General features: G+C 41.3%; 1 protein-coding gene across 5 annotated transcripts in view; it reads right to left on the reverse strand.

Annotated features, from left to right (window-relative positions):
* LOC143146770 (uncharacterized) overlaps positions 1–24,937 on the reverse strand; it is a 272,791-nt gene that overhangs the window by 49,845 nt on the left and 198,009 nt on the right. For all 5 annotated transcript variants that reach the window (XM_076311413.1, XM_076311387.1, XM_076311381.1 and 2 more), the window contains 2 exons: positions 13,523–13,663; positions 1,979–2,105 (listed from right to left, as the gene is read on the reverse strand). In XM_076311413.1, coding sequence (XP_076167528.1) covers positions 1,979–2,105; positions 13,523–13,663 — 268 coding nt within the window. The remainder of the gene's footprint in view (positions 1–1,978; positions 2,106–13,522; positions 13,664–24,937) is intronic.

Consider the following 24,937-nt stretch of genomic DNA (forward strand, 5'->3'; position numbering starts at 1 on the left):
TTATTTTCTTGGCTCCGGTGTTCGCTCCAGCCGCAACGGGGCTCGAGAACTTTCACTTTCGAACGCGATATGCTGGGGGCGCCTGGACTCCGGCGAATTGGATTAACGGAGTTTATCATCGTTCGTTTTGTAGGCGCGCTATCCTAGCGGAACGGCGTTACAGGACCAACGAGCGGAATCGCGGGGCTGTGTCGTTATGGAATTCGGACAGGAACGAGTTCCGTCTCGGTGCAGATTCGTATTGCTGGAAGAGGGCGGAGTCGTTGGTTGAAAAGGATTCGAAGCCGGATCTTTTGTTCGACCGGCGATTGGCCGGTACGATTCAATTTTCTCGGGTAGATCGCTTTTTCTAGATCGAATAACCAAGTAACGTCAAGATCGTAAAATCTTTTCCAATACCCTCGTTGTCTTATTGTGTCCCAATTCTGGTTAATTTCCTAGTTTCGATTTGGATCAGGCTTGAACTCGTTAGTACAATACGCGAGGGAGAAGATTGCATTCGGAGACAACGTCGATATCTTCTCGATTGTTCACTCACACTGTATTCTGATTTTTAGTAACTCGATAGCTTCGATTTAAAGTTGCTTCGAACCAGTTAGCATTCTAGTTAATTTGGTAATTTCGATTTGGACTAGGCTTGAACTCGTTAGTACAATACGCGAGCGAGAAGATTGCATTTGGAGACAACGTCGATATCTTCTCGATTGTTCACTCACACTGTATTCTGATTTTTAGTAACTCGATAGCTTCGATTTAAAGTTGCTTCGAACCAGTTAGCATTCTAGTTAATTTGGTAATTTCGATTTGGACTAGGCTTGAACTCGTTAGTACAATACGCGAGCGAGAAGATTGCATTTGGAGACAACGTCGATATCTTCTCGATTGTTCACTCACATTGTATTCTGATTTTTAGTAACTCGATAGCTTCGATTTAAAGTTGCTTCGAACCATGTAGCTACAGTACGCGAGTGAGAAGATTGCATTTGGAGCTGTGAAAGACTTTATTCGTTCAAGAGCTATTTTCTCAGACGTTTGTGAGAGAGATCTACATACGTGTCGTTCTTTCTTGAACAAAGATGGGTATCTCTAGCACTCGTCGCAACTCCAAATGCAATTTCTTCGCGCGCGTACTATAGACGACCAATTTTCCAACTTATATTGGGTCGTTCGGAAAGTCATTTCATTTTATTTTGTTGGTAAAAATGGAACACGATCTTTTTAGAGTGTATAAACATTTTCTTAAATCATACATTCTCCATTTTGGAAAACGAAATGACGTTCAGCACAATCCAATATTTACGTAACATTTTCACTTTATTTTACCCCTATACACAGTGTCCATCGTTTAATTCAGAAATACCCCGAATCTTTAAAAATTCTATCGACGTACATCACATGTACTGATTCCAACCTCGATTAAAGTCCACACAATGGTGTAACTTCGCCAGAATCGTACCGAAGTGTAATCGTCAACGAAAGATAACGGTATTAAAATTCGATAACCCTGAATTAGTAGCGAAGACCGACGAATCAAGATTAAAGTGACTATTAGGTGTTCAAAGTGTTTCGATGTTCCGTTGCTCGTCCATTCTGAAACCTCAATTTCCACCATCTTCGTCGGTGAACGTTGTTTTCCGGCTCGCCGCTCGACGCCGGTTTGGAATAGGTAAAAACTGGGTCAGGGTTGGTAATTTCTCGCGATGATTTCACAGTTTTACAGCTCGGTGACAAGTTGATCTATCGTCGAGGCGAGTACAGCCGGTCGATTTAGCATCGAGCTTTTTATCGGAGTTCAATCGCCCTCGCTTCACCGATCAAAGATAGCGATCGTCTCACCCTTTCGGTCGGGGGTTAAACGTCGACCGTGACTAACGCGAGCTGCACGGAAAAATGCACACGAGGGAGATGGCGAGGCGAAGGGTGGGGTGAAGGGTGAGGTGAAGGGTTGGAATCGACGAACTTATATCAATCGACTTACTCAGCGTGGCGTTGTTGGCGCGTGACTGGTCGGTCTGCGATCGGAGCAATCGCAGCCGATTCAGCTTGCTCTGTTGTTGATCTAGCCTGTGCCTCAATCTGGCGAGTTTGTCCTGCTGTGCTGGCTCCTGAAACAGTAAACAACGGTCGGTGAGTACCGGGAGGACCCGATCGTGCGCCCCAAGTGAATGCAGTCTAACGAGAAGGACCTGGTGACAGGAAAGGACCATGGCGAATTATTTCGAGGGGCCGAATAAGAGAAGGGGCAGGGCACGCTATGCTTTCATCCTCGATAACACCCGTGATGGGATGCAGCCCTGAAAGCCCTCTGTTAAAGGGAACGCGACAATACGGAACAACCGGGCAAACTTTGTCAACCATGTCCCTGACGATCCGTTCTACCATTTTGCTAATGCCCATCTTGGGTTTGGGAGTCTCTTTATCAGGTATCGTGTTACTTCTGTTCGTTTTCAATCGGTGTCTGGTAGGAAATTAGCGTTTCACCAAAGTGTCGCAAGGTGTCTTCAATCTTGGGAAGATGTCGTTCTTTCAAGATGCCACAGGAAGTATCTTCAATCTTGGGAAATTGGAGCTCATTCGAGGTGCCACAAGAGATGTCCTTAATCTTAGGAAATTAGCGCTCTACCAAAGTGCTGCAGGGTGTCTAATCTGTCGGGTGACAGTGTTCCATCGTGAGGAGATTTGGAAATATATTTTGTTTTTTTCACCGGTATTAGAACAGAGTGATTATTTTGGAATTTATTTTGGAATATATTGCGATTAAAATGTAATGTTCTTTTCTATTCTTTCCTCTTATGATTGGTATTCAGAAGAAAATGTTCACGGCAGTTTAGAATAATGTTTGATAGATACTTCTGGGTGTAATAATTTTAAAAAGAAGTGACCTATACGTTGTGACTTTAGATAAAAATTTATCGTCGAAAACACGTCTGAAAATAAATAAAGAAATAAATCGAGAACGTGGAAAAAAATAGCATACCGTACGAGGTTTTGTTTCCCAGGAAATAAATTTCGAAAATTCGGTCCGGTATTCGAGCAGCTCAGGACGACTTGGCTGACCTGTCTGGCCATCGCTCGTTAATTCTACTTAACAATGCTTTATTACACCTGGTAACAAGCTTTTCGTTCTAACTCTTTAGCAATGACAGATAAGAAGAATGTTCTAGGAAAGTATCGTTAGATACGTTGAAAAAAGCTCCACTATTTTCACAAAGACTGCATTGTGTTCCAATTTGAACAATACTCTTCGAAATCGAGTATAAATGTGTTCTATTCGGTAAAAATAAATCGACCATCTCCGGAGAGGTAAATTTTTCAGCGAAAGCACCTTTCGTAAAAAGTGACGAAAAGTACCGTCAAAGGTACCCTTTGGGTTCGCATTCTTCGACCAATTATAAAAACGATGACCCAACCCCCATAATTTCACGACTAACCGCACCGTGTTTCAACCCAAACGAAATCCCTCGAGCTCGAGCACAAAAGCGATCGATTTGGCGCGGAATGACCACTTTCTTTATCTGCGTAACAAAGACGTTGCAATAATACCGACTCCATGGTCGAAACCAGAGAGAGAGACAATTGCGTCGCGTTTACAATACAGGATGGCCAAAAATTCGTAGCACAACCGAGCAGGGAACGATCAACGTGAAAAAATAAGAGAAAAATACGGTAGAATATTTTTTGATCCGAGACTCGAGTTTCGAGAAAATTAACTTCGAAGTTTGTTCATCTTTGTGAACGATTTAATCATTCGAAGCAAAAGATTATGGAAGAATTCGAGATATTAAAATACGATATCAGCTTAGTTTAGTTATTTAATTCGTCGAGCGAATTTATGTACGTAGCAACGAGGACATTTTCAAAAATACTTGTAATAGTGTACTGTATATCGTAGTAAAGTAATATTTAGAAAGTTACTACTTTGAGGAATAAAAATATTTTCCACTGCATTAATTACGCAATGAACAATGTTTGTAAACTCTTGGATAGAGACAATCACGATAGAAGAATAAACGATAAGTAAATCGTTCAGAAAGATGAACAAACTTTAAAGTTTCCATTTTCTAGAAAATGGAGCTTAGGATAAAAAAGAGTGTCTCGCCAAATATTTTCTTACTTTATCACGTAGAATCACCATCTGCACTGTGGTGTTACTTCAGGACTTGTATACATTCTCAAGAGCCAAGGAACGACACTGTAGAACCTGGTTGTGGATAGAGATAACCACGTTAGAAGAGTAGACGACAACTAAATTGTTCACAAAGGTGAACAAAGTTTAAAGTTTCTCGAAAATGGAGCCTAGGATAAACAAAGTGTCTCGCCAAATATTTTCTTACTTTATCGCGTAGAATCACCATCTGCTCTGTTGTACTACTCCCAGTCCTGTATTTTCACATCCTTAAGATTCAAGGGGTGACACTGTAGAATGTGGTTGTAGAAAGAGACGAATTAACAACTTGTGAATTAAATCGTTCAAAAAAATGAACAAACTTTAAAGTTTCCATTTTCTAGAAAATGGAGTCCAGGATAAAAACAGTGTCTAACTAAATATTTTCTTACTTCATTACGTAGAATCACCACCTGCTTTGTTGTACTACTCCCAGTCCTGTATTTTCACATCTTTAAGATTCAAGGGACAATACTGTAGAACGTGGTTGTAGATAGAGAAATGTGTCACCAAATTTTTCCTTAATTTTTCACGTACCAATCACCATCTACCCTGTCATATTACTTCGAGACCTGTATACAACTACAAAATCTAAGGGACAACACTGTAAAATGTGGTTGTAAATAGAGATAACCACGTCAGAGGAATAGACGACAACTGAATCCTTCACACAGACGAACAAAGTTTAAAGTTTCCATTTTCTAGAAAATGGAGCCCAGGATGAAAAAAAGTGTCTTACCAAATTTTTTCTTACTTTATCACGTACAATCACCACCTGCCCTGTCGTATTACTTCGAGACCTGTATACATCTACAAAATCCAAGGGACACTGTAAAATGTGTTTGTATAAAGAGACAACAACGTCAGAGGAATAGACGACAACTGAATCGTTCACAAAGACGAACAAAGTTTAAAGTTTCCATTTTCTAGAAAATGGAGCCCAGGATGAAAAAAAGTGTCTTACCAAATTTTGTCTTACTTTATCACGTAGAACCACCACCTACCCTATTGTATTACTTCGAGACCTGTACACATCCACAAAATCCAAAGGACGACACCGTATAAGCGAAGCGGAATTTAATCGTGGTCGGACCTCCGCGGCCGGTAATCCGTGAAGCACAGCCATCGAAATTACCGGGCCGGGGCCCTTTCACCGCGGAAAGTAAGATTGCCCTTGGTTTCCACGGGTGTACATTGTCGGCCGTTAAAAAGTCCCCATGGCTTAGAGCGAAAGCTGCTCGAGCCGCCTCCCCACCCCCATGGCGGAGCGAGCGGTTGGAAGATCAGCCGGGAGCCGAATAAAAGGTTCCATCTTCGGCGGTATCGAGTTCGTGCCCGTCATCCTGGTGGATGGAGCCCCGGTGAGGATTAGGGCTTTCAAGTCCTCGGAAATCCCCGCCCTGAGTCCTGTCGCGGGGATCCCCTATTACTCCGAATCGTTCGCGAGCCAGGAATGAAAACCTTGGTGTAGCATCGACCACGAATACGAGGACGACGACGACCACGACGACGACGACGACACTGCCCTCTCCGCCCCCTGTGACACGTGTCTGAGCACACATCCGCGCTTTTTGGTCCCGATGAAACGGACCTCTTTATCTCGGTCCCGATTGATGACCACTCCCGGTGGCCTTTACGAGGGAAAAAAGAAAACAGGATCGACTCGAACGACCCGGAGGTATTCCGATAACGCTCTCGACGCGGAATCGATACCAGCTGTGGGAGTGCAGGTGCGAGGAACGGTGTATCGCTTGGTAACGATGCGGGGGGATCGGTGAACATCGGTTCCGGAGAACCGAGGAGCTCGAGGTACTGGCAGAAGCTGGAAAGATGACTTTCCAATTCAAGGGAATGGGTGTTCGTGTTTGGGAATTTTTTTTTTATGGTATGGAACGTTTATGTTAATATTTTCTTGGGTGTGTCAGAAGTGTATATTTTGGACATTGTTTCTGGGGGTTTTTGGGGAAGAAACTTTAACTTGGATGGAAACTATAGGTGTTTGGTCGTTTTTAGGGTAGAAATTTGTGAGGGTTTTAATCCTTAGATTTGAATTATTGAAGATATAAAAATTAGGTTTTTGTTATGGTTGGTTATTATACGCGGTTGCGAAGTTTCGTTAAAATTTAGGGCATTCCTTGTCAAGCTTGACGAACTTTGACTTTAGAGTATTTCAATGAAACCTTTAACAGTGATCTTCCCAGTGATTGTATATTGGAGAATGTGTAGAGTGGAAAAATTCCCTCAGTCATTTCAAGGGACAATAGACCACTAGCCTAGACTATGGATCATCACTGAGACAATGGACCGTATCTAGATAGTGTCAGTGTCTTTTGGTTGGCGAGAAAATCATCCTATACAGTGCATTGTTGAAAAGATGACGAGCGGGAGGAAAACTGGCACGATTAGTGTATTAACCGCGCCTGTACGTACACGTGGTCTTCCTTGCGGTGTATCATTGGTCGAAATGATTGTCCTCTACCGCCAATAGCGTCACCCGACGAAGAGTGGGGACACGAAGCAACCGGTGCAATGGTAGGAGCTACGAGAGAGTGAAAAGTGGGGGTTAGGCGGAGCCAGCGAGGTATCCTCCTTGCGTCTGTCATCTTTCCAGCAACGCACAGTACAAACACGATATTATCTCTGAGTGTTCAAACGGTCACTTTGTCTTCGACTTTACTGACGAATCAATCAGTACGTGGACAACCTCGGCTAGTGTTTCATTCGCAGGAAGCAATCGGCGAAAAGCGACGGAAAAACAAGTTAAACGATCCAGGGGATCTCCGTTGCTCTCGTCACGGTGCTACCATCGCTGGGGACGTTGGGTTAACGAATCGTGAAACTCTGCTCGATGCCGTGTGTCCGGTAAAAAAAAAGGAAAAAAAAACAGAAGTGATCGATTAATTGGCGATCGTTTCTACCCGAGCGTGCTCTGCACGCCGAATTGACTATAACCAGTTCCTCTAGGACTTCATTTAAATCGCGTCATCGGGTTTCCCCGATGGACGGGGCGCAACGACGCGTTAAACTCGCCTCCGCGTTCGCGAGTAACGCGATCAGCTAGTCCTATTAGCCGCGAGATTACCGAAGTCTTCGATGCCACGAAGGCGTAGGGGTATCGCGGAGTCTCGTTTAATCTCGTTAATATCGTAGAAGAAGAGACACTTGGCTCGTTACCCGGAGATCCTCGACACCCTCGTCAAGAGGCAAGTACGCGCGAGACAAGAAGCTTGTGCACACATAGACAAGCACGTTCAGACATATGCATACGTTTACACGTGCTTTCAAACGTACACATACATCTACACATGCTTTCAAACATACATATATACACATGCACGAAGACATACAAATATATTTACACGTGCATTCAGACATACAGACACATATACACACGCGTTCGAATATACTCATACATTTACACGTGCTTTCAAACATACACATACATATATACACGTGTTGGAACATACTCATACATTTACACGTGCTTTCAAACATACAGACACGTATACACACGCGTTCAGACATACTCATACATTCGCACATGCTTTCAAACATACACACCCATATACACACGCGTTCAGACATACTCATACATTCGCACATGCTTTCAAACGTACACATACACATATACACACGCGTTCAGACATACACATATATTTATACATGTTTTCAAACGTATACACATATACACCCACGCACCAATTAATACATACACATACATACACACACACCGTATTGCGTTCGAGAAGAATCCGCCGGGTCGCGCGCGTTACGCGCTTAACCAGCTCGTAAAAGGGTGCAGGCTGAGTGAATCGAGTGGGCGGCCCGATTAAAATCGCGTTTAATCGCTGATTCCCAAGCCCCCGGGTGTCCTCGACCCGTGCTCTTGTCGAGGAGTCATCACGATCGAGGCGCGATACTCGAATTTCGAGCGAACGAAACGAATTACGGGAGGTCGGCTACTGGGCACGTACGAACACCGCTGTCCTCGAGACACCCGAAGGGAGGTGTCGGGAAGATCCACTAGGAATGTAGTTTCGCGATTTTCGGGCCCAGGGCCCGCACGGAACCGGTTTAAATGGACGCGGGGCCGTTTCGAGGGCGCGTGCTCGGAAGAAACTGGGCTTCGTTGGAAACCGAGCGAGGTTCCACGGGGTTATGGTTAGTGGATGGCGGAGAAGGGATCTACAAGTTGGAGGATTTTTCATGAGGATTTAGGGGAGTGTTCTGGTATTGTTTGATAGTGTCTACGTTGGTTTGTGTATCTTTTCTGATATTGTTCGATAGTGTCTACGTTGGTCTGTGTATCTGTTCTGGTAGTGTTCTATAGTGTCTATGTATCTGTTCTGGTATTGTTCGATAGTGTTTATGTTGGTCTATGTATCTGTTCTGGTAGTGTTCCATAGTGTCTACGTTTGTTTATGTATCTGTTCTGGTAGTGTTCCATACTGTCTACGTTGGTCTGTGTATCTGTTCTGGTATTGTTCCATAGTGTCTACGTTGGTCTGTGTATCTGTTCTGGTATTGTTCGATAGTGTCTACGTTGGTCTATGTATCTGTTCTGGTATTGTTCGATAGTGTCTACGATAGTTTGTGTATCTGTTCTGGTATTGTTCGATAGTGTCTACGATAGTTTGTGTATCTGTTCTGGTATTGTTCGATAGTGTCTACGTGGGTCTATGTACCTGTTCTGGTATTGTTCGATAGTGTCTACGTTGGTCTATGTATCCGTTAAATTCTGTTTGAAAATGTTGGTTCACGGAGATGTTGGAGTCGATTGCGTGGAACGACTCCAAAAAGGTAGCAAAAAGGTACCTAGTGTTCTGAGATCGGAAAATATGGAAATTTTATATCATCTGCTCGAGCTTTGCTACAGTTGAGTGTTAAATTTTTCTTTATCTCTACCTTTTGCTCCGGTTCAAAGTCGATAAAAGAGGTCTTGTAGATTCAACGACGAGGACACGGATGATAATTCTTTGTCTGTCAATTTCAGGTGATTTGAGAGATGAACGACTCTCATTTCATGTATGCATATCTTCCTCCGTGTATCAGAACTGGACCAATAAATCGAATAATCTTTCAGTTCTTTGTACGCAATTGACACGGTTACTTGCATAAGAAATTTTATTTCATTCCACTTGACACCTACTAGAAACTCGTTCTATTTTCAAGTAGACAAATTTACATCCCTCTCACTTTCATATTCATCTCTCTAATTTACGTTCCACGGTCTATTTCTAATTATCTCGATAAAATTCGAACTCGCGTCAGAGTGCCTCGAGTTCGCGAGCTACCTTCTCCCCCATCCCAGGTGTAGTAACTCGACACGATTAGCCATAACTTCCGTCACGTTTTTTCCGTGTTCCATCCGAGTGTGGTACCCACGGAACACCCCCGGTCGGAACATCGTGTCGACACGTTGAACCAATGGGATTCCAACCACGCACCTCTTGTTTACATCCACTTGGTCTGTACCTAAACGATCGATGGACGCCTATTTCGCGCTACAGCCAGTCATTTCGCGACATAATCGTAGCGCTTCGTCGATATCCCGTGTTTCCAGACGCTGAACATGTTTCCAACGGATTTCTCTACCCTCGTTCAAGGTCAAGGTCATATCCGACAAGATGAACCTAACGGTGGATACGCGAGTGGCTTCGCGCCTCTTTATTTTCTTTTCTTTTTTTTTCTTCTCTTTTTTCCCCTTTCTTCCTTCGCGAGCGGTACCGAGCACGGGCTTCGTTTTTCGCGCGTCACGCGCAAGGGTACGGTGGACGCGCGCGTGGCAAATTTATCAATGACATCGCGTCGCGCGATTCGAGTCGCCGCTCGGTGAACGTCGAGCACCTGGACGATCTACAAATTCTCGCGCCGCGGTGAGTACGAGGACTGCGGAAATCCTAACTAGAAATCCACCGTTGCCCGGCCATGCGCCGTGGCGAACGGATTTCACGCCGGAGCGCGATGACGGTCCTCGGGACCGCGAGTCCCTCAACACGTGGGGGACGTTCCAAGTGAGACGTCCAATCGAGAATCAAGGGGGCACCGACGCTACGGGAGGCCGGGACGACTTCACGGTCGATGGTGGAGGAGCATTTCTAAAAATTGCCCAAAATGGACCAAATGGCCCAAAATGGCGCAAAAATGGTCCACGAATAGTCGAAGAAGTGGCTTAAACGTGACACAAAATGTAGTTTCTAAATGGTGAAAAAGTGGTCCATGAATGGTCCGAAAAGTAATTCCAAAATGGTCTATAGAAGGAGGTCTAAAATGGCCCAAAAATGATTCAAAAATAGTCAAAGTAACGGTCGAAAAATTATCCACAAAGTAGATTCAAAATGGTAAAAAAGTGGTCCATTAATGGCCCAAAAAATAATTTCAAAATGGTCTAAAGAAAGTGGTCTAAAATGGCCCAAAAATGGTCCAAAAATAGTCAAAGTAACGGTCGAAAAATTATCCACAAAGTAGATTCAAAATGGTAAAAAAGTGGTCCATAAATGGTCCAAAAAGTAATTTCAAAATGGTCTAAAGAAAGTGGTCTAAAATAACCCAAAAATGGTCCAAAAATAGTCAAAGGAACGGTCCAAAAATTATCCACAAAGTAGATTCAAAATGGTAAAAAAGTGGTCCATAAACGACCCAAAATATTACCCAAAAAGTAATTTCAAAATGGTAGAAAAATGATCCAAAATGGCCCAAAATTAATTATTATTTTCCAATTTGTCTAATCATTCCGTGTAAATTTTCAAGGGTAAAATACATAATCGACCTACATATACTAATTAATCGTTAGTCTCCTTTCTGCTAAGCTTCGCCATTTTTAGCAACGAAAGACACATTTTTGAAATTTGTTAACGTACACCGTACACCCGGAGTGTCTCCGAATTGTATTAGAATTTTGAGCAAACTTTATTCCACGATTGGTACAAATTTAACATATTTACGACGCGACCAAAATACATTAAACATACGTAAAATACGGAGGCAGTATTTAAAAAAAAATTTAACGCGTAATCTTAAAATCACATTTTGCGCGAATCTTCGCGTGCGCGTGGGGCGAATATTTTTCGTAATCGCGTACCGCGCGTGAACGCAGAAAAAAGCAATTCACCGATGAAAAGACGGATGGTCCCTCGCATCGAGAAGATCGCTCGAAGGCATTCTTCGTGGCTGGTTTTCCAGTACTTGGCGCGTGTACGCGGCGTTCCGTAAGAATTTTACCCCTTTTGAACGAGTACCAAAAATGACCACCTTCCAGACCGTCGTCCGTTCTCGGTGCGCTCGAATTTCGCGAGAAACCGTCCGCGAATCGGTCACGAGGTTCTCGCGTAGTCACGAGTGTACCTCCAGTGTCCCTCGTTCTAAATTGCCTGGTCGATGCCACCGCGAGGTCTACGCCGGTGGCCGTTTCGATCCGCCAACGGAGATCACCGCCGGGATGACGAGGCCGAAGGGAACCGACAGTTATCCGCCCGATAATAGGCATAAACTGTCCGCGAGTCTATCATTACATTGAATTATTCATGACGCGGGCTTTCTGAGTCTTGTTGGACGGAAGTCGAGACTACGCGAGGGATTCTGAAATACCGTCGGGCAATATGATCGATGAAACTTGCCGATCGTTTAGACGTTTTATATCGCCCGGAATGGTGAATCCTCGCAGACCAGTTCGGAGCCGACGATAACCGTGAAATTTACTGCTTTGGAATTTTATTTTTCGCGGGGGAGACTCGAACGGGTAAGAAGGTTACGAAATATACCGAACCGAGTTGTAAATTTTTTCCAAACGGAGCAACGGTGGGAATAGTTTGAGAACCACTGATCCGGTTTAACGTCACCGACCCTAAACGATCGATAATTCTTATTGGACATTTAAGTAGATTAACTCCTCGATGAAACGCCGCGTTTGTCCCTCTATAAAAGTCGAGGACTTAAAGACCTGTTGAACTTGAAAGCGGGGACGCATGTGTATCGATCCGATGGTCGTTGATGCGAATTAAACATTTGTATTTCTCGTTGAATATTCGCGAGAATGTAATAAACGGATCGGTGTAATTCTCACGATGAAAATGAGACCAAACACGATACCATTTGGATGATTTTTAGTTGCACGTTGTCCAAGTTTTTTTCGAAAATAGTTCGTACAACCCACTGGTGAAAACAATTCGAATACGATCGAGTTTGATTTTATTTTTGTCGAGGGAATCTCAGCCGTCTATCGGTAACACTCTCACGTAGATACAACAAGACGCACGAAAGTTATTGGTTTACATTAGTGTTGCCACAGCGATACGCGCGCGGCATCGCTTTGAAGTTCAGCGACCGAGCCTGTAATACTAACCGCGTTCGCTGTTGAGTTCAGTCTCGGTGTATCTCGTTCGCTCTCCTCGTAGAATAGTTCGCACGTGGGTGGGTCTTGAGCCGAGATAAAGCAGGTCGATTCCAGGAACAAATTCGCTACCGGTCCTCATTAAAACGTTTTAGTGTCGAGCAGCGGTCGAAGTGCCGGGACACGTTTCACGGAAAACGTTGTATCTTCGTTAATATTTCGAATCTCGTCTTGATATTTCAGTATAATATTCTCGAAAACTTAAATTTTGAGCAAACGCGAACAAAAACTTTTGAGAATCGAAAAAACACTGTACCTCTTTAAAACGTTCCACGCGTACCCGAAAACGTACGTTTTATCGAGGAGTTGTTGTATTTTTAACTTTGAATCGTCTAAAATGTCGTCTCCTTGAACCTTTCGTGTCGGTCAATCATCGGTGTTACAAAAATGGCGGAATCGTTCTTCGAGGTGATTCGAGGTGTTCTAGAAAACTTAAATTTTGAGCAAACGCGAACAAAAAGGAAATATCAACGTTTGGGAATTGTGAAAACAGTGTACCTCTTTAAAACGTTCCACACGTACCCGAAAACGTGCGTTTTATCGAGGAGTTGTTGTATTTTTAACTTTGAATCGTCTAAATTGTCGTCTCCTTGAACCTTTCGTGTCGGTCAATCATCGGTGTTACAAAAATGGCGGCATCGTTCTCCGAGGTGATTCGAGGCAGTCTCTGACAGCTTTCGTCGCTACCATAGATATCTTTACAGCTTCGTGACTTCCTTTATTGCCGCGCATAAAGTTAATTCGACTCTTGATCGTTATCGCGGAAGATCCAAGAAGTAGCTCGGGAGTGGAAAGACCTAATGTGTCGCGATAGTTACGTCACAACGGAAGTGGGGCTCGTCGACTAGCGGAAGGAGAACGCATCATCGGTAGTCAAGCAGGACCGAGGGATATTACGGGAGCTTTGTCGAGCAATTTCCAGAACGATTTCCGCACTTAGATGGGTCGTGAGCGAACTAGGGTCTCACCTGTGCGCCTCGAAGCACGGCTAGACGGGCCTCTCTCTGCTCCAGGAGGCGCCTCTGCTGGGCAATTTCCCGCTGTTGCCTGGCCGCCATGCTTTCAAGCTCGCTGAGCACCAGCACAGCACCACCCCCGCCCACTGGTAACTGAAACAAAATTAACAGGGAATCAGGAAAACCAGTTACAAATATCCACAAGATACTACTGATCCGAGATTTTTACTTCTCCAACGAAAAGAAGTTTTCCACGAGTGAACTGTCGTCACTTTGACAAGACTTTTAACGAGGCTATCAGGTCTTGTAGATTCTCGAGGGTTTGTTAACATAATTGGTTTTTTAAAATGTTCCTGAAAGAAGTGTTTTGGTAGAGAAAATAACATTCTTCGAAATAAATTATTCTCTTCAGGGATAGTGACGCGTGTATATGCTCGTTCAGTGGTTATATTGTTTTAAATATTGTACCGGAAATAACATTGTCATCTTTGGTAATATTAGTTTCAGTTTTTGCTCGTTTCGAACAAAATAATTCGATCCCAAAGGCTTGATTTAGAAGTACCTCAAGGACGTCTCTATTAGTTCTCTATTGATTGCCATTGTGACATTTTTAAATAAATAAATCTGTCGGGCAGACTTTCTAATTAAAGGAATAGAGTTGTAATTTCCTATCGAGAATTCCACAATGTCCGAACATAATACTTTCCAACCGAGCTAATCGAAACCTTCGCTCATGTCCACTTCCTAAATCTCTCTTACTAGGAAACAGCTGGTCTAATCGAAACACGATACCCGCTGAACAACAGGCCGAATCGAATCCACGGCTCATGTTCACTTCCTGAAAGTTCTTAATTAAAAGATACCTTGTTGATTTGAAATACTGTTTCAGTACGGATGGGAGATTGAACGATCTGTTCCGGGTGAGGGGGAAAGTGTACACTACCCTCTAATTTTTGCTTACTCGCAGGTGTTATGAAAGCCAAATATTGGATTGTTTGGAAAGTAATTTCCTTTTCCAAAATGGAGAATATGTAATTTAATCAAATGTTTATACACTCTAAAAAAATCGTATTTCATTTTCACCAAAAGAAAAAGAATTGATTCTTCGAACAATCTAATAAAACGTCTGATTCAACAGGATTTTCAATTTCTCTCAGGACTAATCTTTCTTCTGGAATCTCTTCCAAGTGTAATCTTTCATTTTCCCACCTATATCACAAGTAACTAGTAAGTAGTCAACGCTGATTAATTGTTTCTCAAAGAAAAGCTTCACAGAGATTGCTTAAAACGTTTCACCCAATAACTTGGAATTCTTCTTAGATGCAATCTTTCTTTCTTCCACCTATACAATGAAAAACCAGTTCACAGAGAGACTGGAGACCGTTTCTCGAATATAAATCATGCAAAGACAATCTAAAACATTAGATTTAGTGCAAGTAGCAATTCTTTCCAAATGTAATCTTTCCTTCTTCCACCTATACAATCGTAAACCAATATGCAAACACGGTCGATCGTTTCTTGAGTACAAATCTCATAAAGAAAGAAAGACTACCCAAAACATCAGATCCAATGCAAGTAGCAATTCTTTCCAAATGTAATCTTTCCTTCTTCCACCTGTACAATGAAAAACCAGTGTATAGACATTTGTCGATCGTTTCTCGAGCTCAAGCTTCCTAAAGAAAGAAAGACTACCCAATACATCAAATCTAATGCAAGTAGCTTTTCTTTCCAAATGTAATCTTTCCTTCTTCCCCCTGTACAATCGTAAACCAATATGCAAATACTGTCGATCGTTTCTCGAGTACAAGTCTCATAAAGAAAGAAAGACTACCCAAAACATTAGATCCAATGCAAGTAGCTATTCTTCTCAAATGTAATCTTTCCTTCTTCCACCTATACAATGAAAAACCAGTGCATAGACACTGTCGATCGTTTGTTGAGCTCAAGCCTCCTAAAGAAAGAAAGACTACCCAAAACATCAAATCTAATGCAAGTAGCTTTTCTTTCCAAATGTAATCTTTCCTTCTTCCCCCTGTACAATCGCAAACCGGTGCGCAGAGACACCACCGAGGGTTTCTCGAACTAGTCGCGCGTCGACTTGCCGAAAACGTCAGTAGTCAACGCGACTCGCGATTCCTCTCCAGCACGGGACGGATCTTTCTTTGTCTCGTGTCTCTGTACCATCGAAACAAAATGGTCGATGCAACAACCTCCTCCCACACGGATTCCACGCCGACAATGCGGCGCGCGCGCGCGATAATCGAGCCTGCGGAATAAAATCGTAGCTTGGGTCCATGTCGCGGGAGGTTGAGCGTTCTAAATGTCAGCTTGCCATTTCGCAACGGAGAGCTGCAAGCTGCGGGTAGGGGGGTCCGGGAGGAGCAGGGAGGGGGGAGGAGGTGGCGTCTCGAGCGGAGCGCCGCGGATTACGCGATTTCGCGACTCGCCGGCAGAAATAAATGGAAAAACGGAAGGTAGCCACCACCGCCGCCACCGCCGCCACCGCCGCCGCCACCGCCGCCGCCGCGCTGGCCTGGGATAGGTGTAACGCCGCGGAAAAGAAAAAGCGAGACGAACAGTGGTAGGTCCGGACTCGCCGGACGGACGGACGTACCACGAGCGTTCGCAGTTCTTTTTGCTTGACCTCGTGCACCATCTGGAGAGGACCGGCCGCCGATACCAAGTAGAATCCCAAGGACGACCTGGCCCTTCGAATTCCACAGCGACAAGGACTCCCGCGTAACCTTCGTACGTCAACGAAAACCCGCCCGTACGACGGATGCTCGCCACCGACTCCGTGGAAGAAAATTTCGTTCTCGTTCGGGAGGCCTGCTCGGCGATTTCCAAGGGAAATTTTACAACGTTCTTTTTTCTCGCCACGGTCCCTTTGTGTCTCGAGTGGACCCCGATATCGACGAACAAGCGACGAAGCGGACTATCGTTCGAGAGACCCACGAGTCCGAATTTTCAAGCATTTATCGAGCACGGAAGATTAATACAACGACCAAGGGAGTTCTTTAAACGATTTTATCGTGACATCGCGGACGCACAGAAGTGGCAAGATGGCGCCCCGAGCGGTGGCCATTGATAACCGAGATGATGCACGTGTAAAAGAAGAATTCACAGTTAAAGATCGAACTTTGGTACACGGAGGGTTGTTTTATTCTTTTTCTTGCCAGCTTCCCGTTTGGGGAAAGAATCCAACCGAACCGTCGAGCGTACTGGAAGTCAATGTTTGAAGCTACTTCCTGGGAAAATGCTGGGTCAATTACAGGTTCGACTAGTGTTATATACTTCCTTTGTATTCGTTGGTTCTTACAATTTGCGCTTGCTATCGCTCGAAATCTTCTCGTTTTACTCCGTGGATCGTGATACGAACATTCAGGCTATTCTCGAGAGTGAGTAGATACGTGTCTCGCTTAATGTTTGTACATTCGTGGAGAAGTTTTCTATCCAACTGTTTCGCGACACGAAAATCCTGGGTGAACATACAAAAATCGGAACGGTTTATTAATAAGCGAAACATGAATGGAGAATGTTTCACTCTAATTTATAGAATTAACAAATAGAGGGGAACAGTGCTTAAATTACAATAAGTGTTTCGTTTTCGTAAGAATATATTCTTGGAAACGACTCTCTCGAGTCGAAGAAACTGTCGACTACTGATCACGAATCCGAGCAACGAATCTTTTATCAATACCCGAGGACTATTGTCCAAAAATCGAGTAAAAGTTTAGTAAAATTAGTAAAATTTCCTCTCGTCTCTGAACGATACCTATCGAGTTGTCGCGATCTCGTTCTCGAGTTTTCCTTCGATCGGTTATTTTCTGAGAGAATCGACTCGTCGGGAAAATAAATCACGATCGAGGATTTTCCACGGGCGTGATCGGCCATCGACTGTGCGCGTTTCTTTGTTCAGGATCGAAGCAGCGACGAGTCGGTGGTCTTCTGCAAAGGATCCCCGGACTATCAAAGTTTCATTGCGATCTATTAAGCTTTTATTGCGACCGCGCTCGTTCAACCGTTCCCCAGGTCGCGTAGCTACGATTTCGTAATTAAACGTCCCCGGAGCACGGATTGAAGAAATTGGATTCAGCATGCGCTTGGACTCCATTAAAATTTCAATCTCTCCTACGCGTCCTCCTTAACGAACGGCTCTCGTGTGTTCACGAGACGATCGCAGTTGCCCGGAATTCGTTCGTAACGCGTCCCGAGTTTAATTATTTTTCGAAGCTCGGCGATAATTGAGAGGAATGTGCTTTACAGCTTCGGCCAATTAGGGTGCAAGCTTATGTACGATAGATACGTTTATCGGATCGGTGTTTGGGGTACGTGGTTTTGCTTCACTTTCGGAATACAAATTTCTCGGGCTGAGAGTACTAGGGATTTAACCGTGTGATAATGATATTATATAAATAACATAGGTAAAGTGTCAACTGAAGATTAGTTGATGTATCTAATGGTAGCTAGGAGTATAGTAACTGAGTGCTTATTAGGTCTACTGAGAGTAGTGCCAAATAATGTTGAGTGTATATCGCTTTGGGTTCTTAACCTTAACAGATCGAGTGAAAAATTTGTCTCCAATTTTAACAGTGTGAAATACATATTCGTGTAATACTGTTAGCAAATTTCAGTAGACGATACTCTTTCCTATTTCTATTTATCACTTATAAGGGGACTTTATGGTAGTGGATATCGCTTTTCAAAGGGTAGTAGGTGCAAGTTATAGAATATACCTGATATCAAAAGATCCTAATGGGTTTTTTCAAAATAGTAAGTGCAAGTTATAATATATAGTATACTTAATATCAAAAAACCCTAATGGGCTTCTTCAAACTAGTAAGTACAAATTATAATATATAGTATACCTAGTAACAAAAAAACCCTAATGGGTTTTTTCAAAATGAATCTTCGTTTCGAGTTATTTTCATATAAAGTTTGATACGCACCTTGTAAACAAATTACTTTCTTCAACAGAGCGAATTTTGGGTAAATCGATATATTTTGCATTTCAAAGCCATACTAAAATAAAAAATACTAAAGAGAGGCTGAAGATTCGCTCTACCAATTTACCCAAAACTCGCTCTGTTGGAAAGATTTAAATAATTCGTTTACATGTGCGTATCAAACTTTAAATCAAAATATCTCAAAACCGAAGATCCATTTTGAAAAAATCCATTAGAATTTTTTGATACCAAGTATGTACTATAACTTGCATCTACTATCGTTTCAAAAGCGATGTCCACTACCATAAGGTAACCTCGTTAGTTTTCCAATAATCATAAATAATTTCCCATCTAGGTTAGGTTTCGTAGTGGCCCTTCGACTTACCTTTAATTTCAAAGCTGATAAATAATCATACGCTCTTTTAATTTCTAAGCTGATAACTAATCATACACACTTTTAATTTCTAAACTGATAACTAATCATATGCACTCTTAATTTCTAAGCTGATAACTAAGCATATGCACTCTTAATTTCTAAGCTGATAATTAATCGTACACACTTTTAATTTCTAAGCTGATAACTAATAGTACCCACTTTTATTTTCTAAGCTGATAATTAATCGTACGCACTTTTAATTTCTAAGCTGATAACTAATTGTACGCACTTTTAATTCTTAAGCTGATAATTAATCATACACACTTTTAATTTCTAAACTGATAATCGTACACACTTTTAATTTCTAAGCTGATAACTAATTGTACGCACTTTTAATTCTTAAGTTGATAATTAATCATACACACTTTTAATTCCTAAACTAATAATCGTACACACTTTTAATTTCTAAACTGACAACTAGTCATACCCACTTTTAATTTCCAAACTGACAACTACACACAAAATCCACAAAAGTACGTTTCGAGGTTTCCAAAATGGCAGACGCCTTTCTGCGACACATAAGCGGGGATGATCACCGTACGGAATACTTTTCTCGGTGAAGTGATCACCGAAATCGATCAACCATTTTTGTCCCCCACGGATACGAGTACCGGGCCCCGTTGCACGATAACTCAGATAACAACGAGCCCAAAGAGAGAGAGAGAGAGAGAGAGAGAGAGAGAGAGAGAGAGAGAGAGAGAGAGAGAGGGAGTGGGGGTTAGTTGTTCGTTCTAATCGTTCCTAGTCGAAACTCGTATACACTCGGGTGTGCTTATCGTTTCGTTCGGCGTGGAAATTAATCCCGGGGCTTCCCCAGGGCGCCAGTTTCGGATGTCGTGGCAATACGGGCCGCGGAGCCAGCCCCGAAATATATACATATATATGTACATAAGTATATATACATATATAATTCACGGCAGCTGGTTTTATCGCGACCCTTTGCTCGTTGGTGCTCGGGGCACCGTCCGATTCCTCCGGTAGCTGGTGTCGCCCGGAGACGTTTGTACGCGGACTCGACGCTTCCAGTTGAGGGTGAAATATTAATTGGCTCGGTTTCGAGCACCCACGTCTAACGTGGATCCTTCTCCACCCCCGAGGAACGCTTTTACGTGCTTTTGTTCGTTTTGTTTCGCGCGGCGAGCGTACAACGTCGAAAGTGCGTTGGCCTGGGACATCGTTCGCGCGAGTAACTTTATCGCGACTTAATTGACCCGGAGCGTCGCATAGCTTCCATTAGGTTCTTACGTATGAAATCTTTTCTTATTCTTCTTGTACTTCTACTACTTCTTCTTCTTCTTCTTCTTCTTGCGCGAGTAAATTCTCTACTTTTGACCTTTACCGTTCGGTCAATTAAATTTAATGAAAGTTCTGCGTGCCATTAGAGAAACAACGGAGAAACGGTATATTTTAGTCGATATATTCTATCCAAGAATATCTGGTTCCGAAGGGATCGACCAGGGGAGAGAATGTCAGAGAGAATGGTCCAAAGTCATTTAAAGGTCACGACTTTTTTCTTTTTTCTTTTTTTAATTGCAACGTGTATCTTTAACTTCGTAGCGTTGTAACCGGGGTCGGGGAGAGTTCGATGACACTGGATGTACTTGGATACACTGTGACCTTGAGAACGACCTTGGACGATTGGAGCGTTTTCGGACGAAAACTTTGGAAATGTGTACTGTTTCTCTATTGCACCGGTGTAAGTAAAACTCGTGGCTGTTTAATTATTCAATACCTCGAACCGAAAGAGATGTCTCCTGTTGGATTTATCGATCCAAGTGCCATTTTTACCATGGATTTCGGATATTTATAAAGTATATTCTATTAGCTCTTGATATGGAAATCGAACCTTTTGGACACTTTTCTCGGTGTAACAATACGTAATAAATATTTATTTTCAATTATGCTCGTATTAACAACGGAACTGCCTACACTCATGGTGTTTCGATAAATCGAACTATTTTTATTTCACTTTACTCGGAGAGTGAACGAAAAAATTATATTAAAAATACGCATTTTTATACGTAACTAGGGGTATTGTACAATGTGTAAAATGTAAATCGAATAGAATCGGTAAAGTTATTACCCAATATTAGAGAGATTTCGTTCTATATGCTCGAGTAAACGTTATCTCGGTATTCGTAACTGTTGAAGTAACAGGGCCGGAGAAAATTGAAAGATACCCGGTATAATTTATCGACAAAGAGGACGAGCCGGTGACCGTACAAACGAGAGAACTTTTATACTTATTCGGTGCTTGTTATCTTTATTAATGTAACCTTTCCAACTTCGAACCTGAAGATTTATCTTCGGTCCGGGACTGGAAACTTCCGCTTCGTCCTTCCGTCTCTTAACCTGACGATTTACGTTAAATCTGTCGAGCTTCTTGCTCTTCGCTTTGAATAATTTCGTTTTCTTCTTCGCGGAAGATTTTACTTGGAAAAAATTGCGCCGCGAGCGAGCTAGGGAATCCTTCACGGGGAGACCGTGTCTAGTTCCGGTTTCTCGGGGGAGTAAACTTTTACTTTGTATTCATTTCTATCATTTATCGAGACTGAAATTCGAATTAAAATCGAATTAAATCTCCTCGAGCCTGTTGTATCTCGCATTGAATTATTTTCTCGCTCCGGAGAATGTATCGTTGAAAAAAAAATTCCAAATGGAAGTTTCTGCATTCCTTTCAGTGGCACAGTGTTCCGAAATCAGTGGGACGATACAAAGGGAATTGATTCTGCGTTGAAAAATACATAAAAAATGCGAAATAATATTTTTTCGTACGAGGCTCCGTTTACGAAAAAATTGAGCTCGACGATTGTTCGGGGCACGTGCATCGTTTAAAAAAGAATTCGATTGAACGATGGCTGTGACGAGTGTGATAATTTCTAACAAGGAAAGATTATTTTTCTTCGATTTTATATATTTTCTATTAATATAATTCTATATAATTTCTACAATTCTATTAATTGAGCGTTGAATATAATTCTTCGGTTGGAAACTTACGCGTTGCCCCGACAATCTTCGAAATCGATTTCCTCGGAAACGAAGAATCGTAGAAAAAAATCGTATCCCACGTTTTCGATTCGTTTTTTCACGTAGAATCGCCACCATTCCGTTTTATCGTCCCGAGACGTCCCATAGAACGATTCTACGCGGCAAAGTGCGGCATTTTATACCATTCTGTTTTATCTCCCGTTTCTCGACCCGAGGATTTACGTTCAAAATATTCTGCTGATCGTTACGCTTCACGACGAATAATTTCTCGACAGGAAAGATCGTATTTTTATACGAGGGAGAGCTACAAAGCTGTTCCATTTTTTTCTCTTTTTTTTTCAGCGATTTCGGTGCCATTGCTGTCGCGAACGTTTCTCGTTGTTTCGGGTTTCTCGCGAGAATGACGGCGACAAGATTCCGGGGTGGGGAGTGACGAAGAACGGTCAAGGGAAGCGCATTCGGAGGAAGTTGTCTCGGAAATTAATTCGGTGCGACTTCGGAGGAGGCGGTACATTCTGGAGAACCTAAGCTTGCGGTTCGCCAGCTCTTCCGTGTTAAATTGAACTTGTACAGGGTGTACCGTAACACGTGGAATCCACTTCAGCTGTGGATCAGGGATGCAAAAATAATTTGCTACATTTTAACCAACATTTTTGTATCGAGACAATTCTTAATAGATAGATGAGTATGATATAGTGTATAAACTCTTAGTAGATAGATAATTAATTATATTATATTGTATACAATAGTAAACTTTTCATTTTTCAACTTTTTTCTCAAGTTATGGTCATTTTTATATCGAGACAACTCTTAATAATTAGATGAGTATGATATTATAGTGTATAAACTCTTAGTAGATAGATAATTAATTATATTATATTGTATACAATAGTAAACTTTTCATTTTTCAACTTTTTTCTCAAGTTATGGTCATTTTTATATCGAGACAACTCTTAATAATTAGATGAGTATGATATTATAGTGTATAAACTCTTAGTAGATAGATAATTAATTATATTATATTGTATACAATAGTAAACTTTTCATTTTTCAACTTTCTTCTCAAGTTATGATCATTTTTGTATCGAGATAGCTCTTGATAGGTAGATGAGTTTATTACACTGTGTAAACTCTTAGTAGATAGATAATTAATTATATTATATCGTATACAATACTAAACTTCTCATTTCTCGACGTTCTTCTCAAGTTATGGTCATTTTTGTATCGAGACAACTCTTAATAGTTAGATGAGTATATTACACTGTGTAAACTCTTAGTAGATAGATAATTAATGATATTATATTGTATACAATACTAAACTTTTTATTTCTCGACTTTTTTCTCAAGTTATGGTCATTTTTATATCGAGACAACTCTTAATAATTAGATGAGTATGATATTATAGTGTATAAACTCTTAGTAGATAGATAATTAATTATATTATATTGTATACAATAGTAAACTTTTCATTTTTCAACTTTTTTCTCAAGTTATGGTCATTTTTATATCGAGACAACTCTTAATAATTAGATGAGTATGATATTATAGTGTATAAACTCTTAGTAGATAGATAATTAATTATATTATATTGTATACAATAGTAAACTTTTCATTTTTCAACTTTTTTCTCAAGTTATGGTCATTTTTATATCGAGACAACTCTTAATAATTAGATGAGTATGATATTATAGTGTATAAACTCTTAGTAGATAGATAATTAATTATATTATATTGTATACAATAGTAAACTTTTCATTTTTCAACTTTTTTCCCAAGTTATGATCATTTTTGTATCGAGACAACTCTTAATAGTTAGATGAGTATATTACACTGTGTAAACTCTTAGTAGATAGATAATTATATAATATTGTATACAATATTAAACTTTTCATTTTTCTTGGTGAAAAAATTACTCAAGTTAAAGAACGCACCAAGCATATAAAAATGTTGATTTTTGTGATTAATTTTGTAAGATATTTTACTTTTCTAAAAAATAATTTCTGGAATCAATTGAACGCTATTAAATATAAAGATTGTATTTATTCGTTCTTCAAATTTTATTTCCTAAGGCACTTGAAAATAATTCTTAATTGTTCAAATGAAATAATTGTTCGTTGTTCAACGTCAATTTCCAGTGTTCAAATGTTTAACCTTATACACGAAGTCTGTCAATAGAGAGATAAGATAAATAAGTCATTTGATGGATACTCGCGAACAGAGATTGCTCCAAGAGCGTTGAACTAAAATACAAAGTACAACAAAGGTAAGCTTTAAACAAGCTCTGCTAAAGCAGTACAAATCACATGTGCGGTAAAAAAACAACGATCGCACGAAGCTAACGTATACAGTGAATGTATATAACATAAGTAACGAAACTGAAGCAACGGTGATAAAATAGAAATATAAATACTAAAATTTTTTAAATTAAAATCAGTACTAAAATCTCGCACTAGGAAATATTAAAAAATCATATTAAACTCAAAAGTGCTCACAATCGTGTCAGGCTATATTTTAACACTCTCCAAGGTACGTCCTAAAATAATAGAACATAAAAAATAACAGTATTAAAACTATGCTAAATACAACAAAAAAAAAGTTACAACATGACGTAACACATACGTCTATTAAATCTGTATTTTCTTACAAACGAGACAAAGTAACAATTTTGTATCTTCGTTGTAAAATAAAAAAATAAAACAACGCGTAAAAATAAATAATCGCTCCATTATCCGAGCAAAAAATTAGCGACAATTTCGACACGCGGTAAATTCAAACACGCATTTCGAACCTTTTTCGTTTGCTTTCGTGTCGTCTCGATACGTACCGCTACGGTACAACCTGCAACCATACGAAGGGAAAAAATTCCAGTCCCTTGATATTCAGCTTATAAACAATTTTCAAGGCATCGCGCGTCCCATAATTCTCGAGCGGCGAATTTCTTGCTGTTTCTAGGCGACATTCGATATTGCATTCCACGGAGCTACCGCATTTCTAGCAGTCGCCCGAATCCCGCTCCGCGCCTGTAATTGTTTATTTATTCGCTCGCGTGGCTACGCG

This window comes from Ptiloglossa arizonensis, chromosome 1 (assembly GCF_051014685.1).
Source record: "Ptiloglossa arizonensis isolate GNS036 chromosome 1, iyPtiAriz1_principal, whole genome shotgun sequence".
In the NCBI taxonomy this organism is placed as follows: Eukaryota; Metazoa; Arthropoda; class Insecta; order Hymenoptera; family Colletidae; genus Ptiloglossa; species Ptiloglossa arizonensis.